Here is a 9937-nt window from a genome sequence, read left to right as displayed (position 1 = left end):
CGCATGCCGAGGATGAAACATTTGCTGCTCCTGAAGATGAAACATTTGCGAAATAATGTTTTTTTCCTCAAAGTGACACACTACCCGAGTTATGCTCAGTTTTTTGGCGAAGTTTGACACACCAAGCTCAAATGCCCATCACTGGCCTAGGGTGAGTGACACATGAGATTTTATGCACCGGTCCTGTAAGAGGGCACAGTGTGTCTAGCAGACCCCGGCTCCCTGGCCGGACAGCCTGATTTTTACGGCCAGATGTTATGTGGTTACCTCTTCCCAGCTCTGTAGCTCTGGGCCGGGGAGCCCAGGCAGCTGAGATATCCCCCTGGGATTTCAACTGTGCAGCTCTTTGCGTGTTTCCACCTGCATCTCCGCCCGTCCTGCCCATGTCGATGGGGCTGCTTCTGTAAATTCTTGGTTATAAGACTTCTGTGGTTACTCAGGTTGACTGCTCGGTACTTTAGCTGTAATTCCAGTTTGGTCCTGGCAGGAGGTGGGTGTAGCTTCCACGTACTCCACTGCCATTGTGGATCATTTCTATATCTTACTTTTTTTTACCCAGTTCAGTAGCATGTTGGTTCATCTCCACACATTTGTGTTAGGTCGCCGAAGGAGGAACGCAGGAGGCCAGAGTGGTGAGGGATTACGAATTTATTCGATCATCCGCACACCAGGTGGCTGAGCCTGGATGGCTCCAGCACCCAGTGACGGAAGTCAGTGGCTCTTTTCTGGGCGGAGCTGGAAAAAAAATATTCTGCCAAGAAATTAACATTTGTTCTAGGGAAAATAAAATCATACACTGGTCATATAGGAGAACAGTGCCACTCATTTTTTTTGATAATCATAGTAGGCAATTGGCAAGATTCAGACCCTGGACTATACATCTACTACATCATTAATAGTTGGAGCTAATGCTAAATGTAGGAAGCCTTATTCCACAATCTTAATAGTGATTTCTGAGATGTTCTCTTATTATGCATGAAGGTGCTTTCCAGTTTATGTATTGGTTATATTACTGCTTCCTAAAATACAAGAGGCTGTTTTTAATTTTAGTATTTCCCTTCCAGTAAATTTCCTTCTGATAATTTTTAAATAATAGAGTTGAGTTAGGTTTAATTTTAACCTATATGAGTTAAAATAAAAATGAAGGTTTTGTAACAAACTAATTTTAAGATATTCTAAAATTTTTATAACATTATATATAGAGAATAGTGAGTTGTATCTGAATACCAAATCCCCTGTAAGCATGTTTAAAAAAACATGCCTTTGTTTTATATTTAAGATAATAAGTCATCTGTATTACTATCATCACCACACAAGAGCATGATGGTATTTAGTGACTACAGAAAACTCATTTAGGAAAAACATTTTGAAAAAGAAAAAAACAAAACACCATGAGATTAAATAATTTATTACCAGTGCTAAGATGAACACATACTTGATACTCAATTTTATGCAGAACTTTAAAAAAATAGTTTTAATACAGTATCAAAATTTACACAAGTATTTTGTCAAAAGACCAGTGTTCCTTGTATTAGCTTCTGCAGGCACAAAAACTTATTTTAAATGTCTTCAGAGTGTAGGAATACAACAACTTAAGGATGAAAGCTTTTCTAACAAGAGAAGGTGTAAATAAAGCAAGCAATTTTCTTTTACAAAGTAGTAATACTTAAAAGAAAGATAGCCTTAAATGGTAACCCAATTATGAGAATTAGAGATTATTCTATAGTAAATTAATTCATAAATGTTTTCTGAAAGCAGAGTACTGGTTTTTCATCACAACATTCTAAAAACTGTAACAAAATTCCTTCACCAATGACAATTATTAAGCTAATGAGCCCATTTAAAAACAACAATAGAGTAATTTAGAAGAAATCTGAAAACTGGGAATTGTTGCATTCCTGCTTTTATAATCTTAAACCACAGTAAAAATTTAGCATTCTGTCACAGGCCTTTTGCACATTCATACAGGAAACTGTCATTGCATTTGAATTAACACAAAATATCTATCATAGCATTTCCAATACACACAGTCTAATATTATATATACCAAAAATAAGAAACTAAGCAAAGCTAGCACACCTCTTTTTCAAACCTCAAGCAGCCTGAACAAAGCTTTTAGCCTCAATAATGAAGGGCATGCGCCAGTTTCATAAAACATTAGATAGCTGCTGTAGACAAAGAAAGCTTTTCATAAATGCAGTGCAATATTTTAAAGTTTACATGAAGTTTATTAAATATAACAGCATGTCTAGAAACTAAATTGTAGAAATTGACATCTCACAGCTGAAAACACTTAGAAAAATTATGTTTGCTTGTTCTTCAATTGAAATTGGTAATATTAACATCAATGGGTACACTGAATGAATATGGACATGTCCCCAAGGCATGTCTTCATGAAAAATACATCAGGATTAAAAGAAAAGATATATTTATTTTGATCACTTGAAATAAGTGGTACTCTCTGATAAGCACTCTATCTAAAGTCTTGCTACCAGCTGTTAAGGAGAATTTATGTGATATTTTAGCACCTGAAAAACAAAACCCCAGAAACCTTATCTAATCTTGCATCTAAATTATGCAGCAGGAACTAGTATTTTGTTGACTAAAATATAACAATTAGGTACTCAAGTCTCAAACTTGGGAAGCTGGAAGACACCTACCTCTTCTTATTTTCAATACAACATGGTAGGAAACTCCCACATTAAATGCAATGAGTCAACTCTATCAACCACCAAGGCTCTACTGTCCCCTTCCAATCATGCGTTTTTTCCCAATTATAATCTAAGGAGTCAAAAACGTTGTAGTTCTAATGAAAATATTGGTACCAAAATGGTGATTTTCAAAGCTACCTTTGTTTGAAATTGACTATTGTAGACATCAAAGCGAGAGCCATAAAATACAGCTTTAGTTATACTAAAGGTTTTTAGAGGGAAAATATGTGCAATCACTCCATGAGTTCAGGTTTGCGGAAATCCACTCTCTTCTCCTCCTCTTCTGTCACCTGTTTCTGGCAGTGGTGACCTCGTGTTCGAAAAGAGTGTTGCTCACACTGGTCCTTTGTACTGGTTTCCAGACAAGTGCTGCCTAATCCCAGGACACGAACCTGCAGCATCTCCAAGTTTCCTCCACACCACCTTTAAAAGAAAACAGAGCATCTTAGTTGTTCTCTTCCACAAAGACATGGGAGTTTTTAAGGGAGATCTATGAGAGGGGCAAAGAGGAATGTGAAGACAAGAGACACAACAGCCACATGAATGAGCTCAAACACAAAGGGAGTAAAATGTGGTGCAAGCTTCTACATCACAAGAATTGCTCGGTTGTTGGACCCTCAGGTTTGTCAGGAACCAGGGTCAAAATGAAAGAATGATGTGCCCACTCAGTCTAGGTATTTGAGTGATAACTCCACTCTAGCTGCACGCTAAACAGGAACCCCCAGCCTCGGAGGTTGACTGCATTGGTGGAGGTGAGGTGCAGGCATCTGTATTTTTTAAAAGCTCCCAATGTGATTCTAATGCCTAGCTAGACTTAAAGAATCCTTAAGCAAAATCATCCTGGTCCCTATCTTACACCTCTATTACAAGGGATATCAAAGGAAAATGAAGAAGCTTTGATCTTGAGCTATTTAAGTCCTGAGCTGATAGCTTTGGGGCCACTAGTAAATTTCCCTGCTTCTCCCCGCAGAGTTTTGGGGCTTCAATCATAAATCTTAGCTACAAAAGAGTACGATCTCTCAGATTGCCAAAATAGAAAGCATCCACATGCAGGGAAAAGATAAGAATAAATTCAAGAACCACTGAACTAGATACAATATGCTCAAAATTGGGCTATTTTAGAGGGACAGTAGTAAAGGTGAGCTGAGGAGTAACATAAGTATAAGGTAAAACTACTGAAATCGCCAATGATATATTAATATACTAACAGCAATTGGAAAACATGCGTATATACACACACAGTACTAATCATAACCCTCCCAGGGTGTTTCACTATAAAGACTATGCTCACATTGATTAATTCCACAAAAATTTACATGACTATATCATGAACACAAAACCACTTCATTAATTACTCAGACTGTGTTTGTTTTCCTTTTAAATAGAGCAGATACTACAGAGATACCCAGTAAGAATAATACAGGATTCTGTCTACTTTCATTTGTAAGCCAATGCAACTATTAGTCTCTATGTTCTAGCACAGTGGTCGGCAAACTCATTAGTCAACAGAGCCAAATATCAACAGTACAACAATTGAAATTTCTTTTGAGAACCAAATTTTTAAAACTTCTTCTAACACCATTTCTTCAAAATAGACTCGCCCAGGCCATGGTATTTTGTGGAAGAGCCACACTCAAGGGGCCAAAGAGCCCTAACAGGTTTGGCTCAGTGGATAGAGCATCGGCCTGCGAATTGAAGGGTCCCAGGTTCGATTCTGGTCAAGGGCATGTGCCTTGGTTGTGGGCACATGCCCAGTGGCGAGTGTGCAGGAGGCAGCTGATCGATGTTTCTCTCTCATCGATGTTTCTAACTCTATATCCGTCTCCCTTCCTCCCTGTAAAAAATCAATGAAATATAAAAAAAAAGGGGGGCCAAAGAGCCGCATGTGGCTTGTGAGCCGCAGTTTGCAGACCACGGTTCTAGCAGATACTCTTATGTGACAGAAATGTCCTGTCCCATTTGGAGAGTTGTTGTTATGGTCCTCAGCTATTGGAAAGGAATGTCATAGCAATAGATGGCTCAAGCTGTATACAAGGGAATTAGGAGAGTCTCAGTCTTAATGACTTCACTGCCAAGAGGTACAAACATCTAATCAGGAAGCCAAGGTAGCATCTCTTTCTTGCCCTTAAATTGTAAATATAATCACATCTATCCAGCATGCTTTAAATTTCTGGTTTAGAAGTAGAGGGTAAACTCAAGACCTCAGTCACAGACACAAAGAATTAGATGGTTACAACTCAATGCAACCCATCTTCAAGTACTCAGCTGTAGACTGCAATGGGCTATGTGGAAAAGGAAACAGAGCAGGCAGAATTAAGCTAAGCCAATGATTGACCTATTAACTAAGAGGAGAACAGGTTGATGACCAATCAAGTATTTCAACTGTTCTCAGGGAATCTGTGAGTCAAACAGAGAAACCTAAGATAAAAACAAACAAGTGTATTTATTTCTGTGGTACAGTTTGGGAAGAGAATAGAGCCCTTCATGCTATTAACATGATGTGCTGTGAACAACAGTCTTTCATTGTATAGATGTCAACAACTTATCTTCAGGAGGACTACCAGAAACTGAGGCAAACCTTCTGAGTCTTATAACTGATCTTACATCATGAGAAAGTTCTGTATTTCTGTTATATCATTATAAAAGCATAGTTCCTCTAATAGGTTTCACAATCTTAGTGAGTTTCTAAGAAATTACTTATCCATGCAAATGTCTTAACATAAAGAAAACATATTTTTCTTTATTCTCCAGTATTTGCTTTGTTTTTCCAATGTTCATATAATTTATAATAGTGATGCCAATATTTTAAATCAACACTTTTTTCTCAGGCTTTTAAGTACTTTCCAAATATATGAATGCTAACTGTCAGACTTGGGCTGGCTTATTTTTTTTTTTTTCCAAATTATGGGCATCACAACAATTGAGAGTTTGAAAAGGTTTCTAGAGAATATGTAAAGGCAAATGAGGAGGGCAAGCTTTTGGCTCCAGGAAAATATATTCTGACACATTTTTTTTTAAAATATAGGTAAACAAAAAGATCTATACAAACTAATCAAGATCCAACCCATGAGTAGGTCTCTGCTGTGATTAAGAAATAAAATTTCTGATGTCTAGAAATCTTTCATCTAAAAATTTTAAAAAGAGGCAAGAAGAGGGACAATGCTGGCATTTCTTTACAGAATTTCCGGCATTAAGAGATGGAGATGTAAGATGCATTGCTTTTCATTCTTGAGGAAAGGAGTCCCTAGCTTTAATTGGGGGAGTGGAGAGAGCTAGTCCTCGGAGGAGATCTGGGTCTACTCCTGCTCACTTAGCGAACAATCTGAGCAAGTACCTTAAGTTGAGCAATTAACAAATTTTGGGATCTTCATTTCTTTAAACATAAAATGCAAGTGTGGGGTTCTTACCCAGTAGTTGCTATCCAAGTTGCCCATGGTCTGGGGTAAAACCCAGATCTCTGAATTATGAAGGAGCTCCACATACTTCTCTGTGGAGACCCACTGGGGGATGACCTCGGAGGCCCCCTCGAGTTTTACAATTCCTAATGTCTGTCAGAACTTTCTCATTCCAGAGACAATAGATGAGAAGCAACAGGCATTCCTAGGTGTGTGGCCCAAATTCTTAAATTTCTCTGAGGGAAATATTCAAACTGAAAAGCTACAGAAGGTAAACAGTGACGCATTTAGGAAATCATGCCATTTAAAACTAATGACTTTTGAAAACAGACAAAAACAGATATTCATGAAATAAAGAAAAATAGCCACAACACAAACAAGCAGGAGACTAAAACACTTTCCCCAGCACATGGGACTTTGTAACTTTTACTGGATTCCAAGACCTCAAAGAGATTGATAAGTATCTGAGAACATCTGGTCCTAAAGCTTAAGGGTATTTCTAAGCAATTTTGATATCTAAATGGACAAAGAATCTAAGGTTAAAAATATTATATATATGAAGCCAATTAAAATGAGTGATTAATATCTGTGATTTTTTTTTGCTTTTAACAAATGTGTTCCTCTGTAATCTTCTATTTAGCTTTCTAATAACGTTCACTATTATATTCTTGATTAAATGATACATATATGCATATTACTGAAATAGTTAAAATTTAGTCAGCCACATAATGATCACATTGAATATGTATCATGAAAGTAGCATGTCATTTTTTACTGTGTTCCTCTATGATTTCATAGATAGATGTGTATGTCTATTTCCTATAGCTATATTCTGAACATATGTCAACTACTGAAAGGTAAAGATACTACTTTGCATGACATGAAGCACACATATAATATGCATGAACAACCCAGCAAATATTACCTATTAAGATGATGATTCTTTTTCCCCAAGTATATTTACAAACAAATCCGAAAAAGTCTGTTTTCTTTATCACAGGTTTTAAACACTGATCTCTAAGGAACTTCTTAAAAGTATGAAACAGAAACCCATTTATTTCATCATAACTAGTAATACATTTTAAACAACAGGCACTTTATTATTTAGAAACTTTCATAATTCTGGAATATATTGGCTTATTGCTTACCTGAATATTTTATAACATGATTGTAGTGATAAAAAATAAGGGGAGTTGATTTTATTTTCACATAATTAGGACACTTGTCCAGCATTTTTATAAGTAGATATTCATAAAGCAATAACTACGCCATGATGGGGCTTGGAACACAGAATACACAACAAAGCACATTAAACTTACATTGCACATTTCTCTGACTATAGCTTTTTCTGTCTCACTAAGGTCCTGTTCATACTCTTTACCCTGTTGACGATCTATAGTTTCCTGAACATCCAAGACCTGGATTAGTTGAAAAAGAGAAGCACATTTCACATGGAAAAAAACTTTGTTAGTTATAGAATAAAACCAGCAAGCAGCTCCACTTGGTAAAATCTTTAGTTTTCTTCATGTCTGCATATCAGAGTGGATACATATATGGCAAAATCTTTTTAAAATAGTGTATTATTGTGAAACCTATCTGGAATCAATTCTACTTGATTTCAGATGGCCATTAAAAGCAATCTATTGCATCACTAAGAGTCTATTGAATGTATTAATGTCTAAAATAATTAGATACATTTACCTAATTGGGTCATTAAGATAACCTGTCAATGATTTAGAGTCAATAATTCTTGCTCCATTGTAAAAATGAGCAATATAATTAATTATACACCAGACAGTCCAAATGATATGTAGACACGGCCTATAGAAAAGATGATGGTGAAACTGGTCAGAACCCAGGAATATGTACATTATGTACATAAGAATTTTTGTTAATATTAACACTACTGACCTCACAGTTCTTGCTTGGGCATTCTTAGTGGCTAGGAAAGGAATATGGGGATGGTTCTTTTGATATTAGCAATGAGAAACACTGACTCCTTATAGTGACAATATTTGAGCAACACTTCAAATATTTTTCATTAGAGCAAAGTATCTGGGGATGAGATGCTTTTAAACAATTTTAGATTCCATTTCTCAAAATTACTGCTTAATAGCGTGAAATAATATTCCTTTAAAAATGTCTATAAAGTCTTCATGTCAATACTTTCTAAAGTACAAAACTTGGGCTTTGAGGACTTTGAATGCAGTTTGCTCTTTTCTTCTGTCAGCTTATAAATCAAAGCATTAATGTAGCATAAAAAAATTACTTTTCCTAAGAGCTCCTATAGAATCCACCCTGACATTGCTAAACTCCTTGTTCTGTTGTCCTCCTGGTCAGTGCTAATGGCCACACCTAAAGGTGTCACCTGCGAATTGGCACCAGTGAACAGTTGAGCCAAAATAAATGACTTAAGCAGGAGGGGAGCCTTCCTTTTAAATTCATATATACTGTGACTGCATGGATTTTTCACTAGAGTTCATGCTGCAATAAAGAATCTAATTTACAAACTACTCTCTGGTTAACTCTAAAGTTCTAGCCATTGTTAATATGTAGATATTGCTTCTTTAACATAGCAGATGATAGTAGTGAATGAAAGCCTGACCCTTTTACTCAACTCAAATTAGAGTCAGTTTACATCCATCAGAGGAAATCCTTAACTATGCTCAGTGAATATTCATAGAAAACTTACGGAACTCTTTGAACAAGCTCATTTACTTACAAATTTGATTTATTATGCACCTCAGAGAAGAGTGCTTCAAATCAGTTAATTTCTACTAAATGAAGTGAAGCTCCAATTAATAGTTAGCATGAATTTTAAAAAACAAGAAAAATGTGGTGTTATTTTAAGTGAGCTAATTTCTCACACCGCCTTCAAACTCTTCCCCCCATCCATGACCACAATTATTAAATCCTAGAGAATTTTTTTGAAATCTATCAAAAGATGAGAAACTGAGCCATAGTCCTAATTATTCCTTTCAGAACAGAAAAAAACTTATAAATATGCTCTAGATCGGTGGCTTTTAAAAACAAAATGTTGAGTGACTACATGTTTTTGAGATAGTGTTCGGATGTATTTCCCGTAGGCTGTGTTTGCACATATTTCTATTTCAGACACAGTGAACCCACGGAAGCGAACATATTATATATTCCAAAGCCTCCAGTTATCCAATAAAGGTACTTTAGTTGCTCAGTATTAGCCAGCTGCCCAGTGAGGACTTACGTGTCCTGATTATAATATAACATAATATCTTCCTCTCTAGAGGTAAAATTTTATATGAAAATTAGAGAATGATTTAGAAAAAGTTGAAGAGCTCTTCCCTGCCTGCCCCATTCCGTTTCGGCCACACTAACACAGCTGAAGTGAGAAATGTGGGGAAGAATGCAGTGCGACCCACTCAGCTGATCTGATTCAAACTGCACTTGCCCTTTAATAAGGCAGCAGGCTGAATCATCCTTCAATCGGAAAATGTGTTACTTTGGGAGTATGTACGGACACTAACACTACAAGATTGAAGCCACTCTCATTTTTTTCATCTCGAAAATGCTTTTCAGGTAGCTAGAACCTGGCTTATGTTCAAGTTACAGCACGGTTAGCATGCTGTTCATGCTAAGGAGAGAGCGAGTGTTCCCCAGTCGATAAACCAGCACCCACCAGACGGAGGGCCGCCTCATTCTGTTGTGCCTGCCTTCCCATGAGTTGCTCACTTTGCGTTATCCCAACCAACACAGGAAATGCCAGGCGCCTTGCCACTGGCCACCAGCGTGGTTCTGCTTCCTTCTCTCATCAGCAGCCAACTGATGCCTGTGAGACACAAGCTCACTTCATCT

The 9937-nt window shown here is 36.9% G+C and overlaps 1 protein-coding gene across 3 annotated transcripts in view; it reads right to left on the bottom strand.

Annotated features, from left to right (window-relative positions):
* Positions 1-1392: 1392 nt before the first annotated feature.
* CCDC85A (coiled-coil domain containing 85A) overlaps positions 1393-9937 on the bottom strand; it is a 178122-nt gene continuing 169577 nt past the window's right edge. For 2 of the 3 annotated variants that reach the window (XM_079791546.1, XM_079791547.1), the window contains one exon: positions 1393-3134. In XM_079791546.1, coding sequence (XP_079647672.1) covers positions 3045-3134 — 90 coding nt within the window. In that variant the 3' untranslated portion in view covers positions 1393-3044. Of the gene's footprint in view, positions 3135-7425; positions 7525-9937 lie in introns of all 3 variants that reach the window. The other variant, XM_079791548.1, reaches the window with a different exon arrangement.

The sequence above is a fragment of the Cnephaeus nilssonii genome (genome assembly GCF_951640355.1).
Source record: "Cnephaeus nilssonii genome assembly, chromosome: 15".
In the NCBI taxonomy this organism is placed as follows: domain Eukaryota; kingdom Metazoa; phylum Chordata; class Mammalia; order Chiroptera; family Vespertilionidae; genus Cnephaeus; species Cnephaeus nilssonii.
Note: the sequence above shows the minus strand (reverse complement) of the source record. Positions and strands in the feature narration are given on the sequence as shown.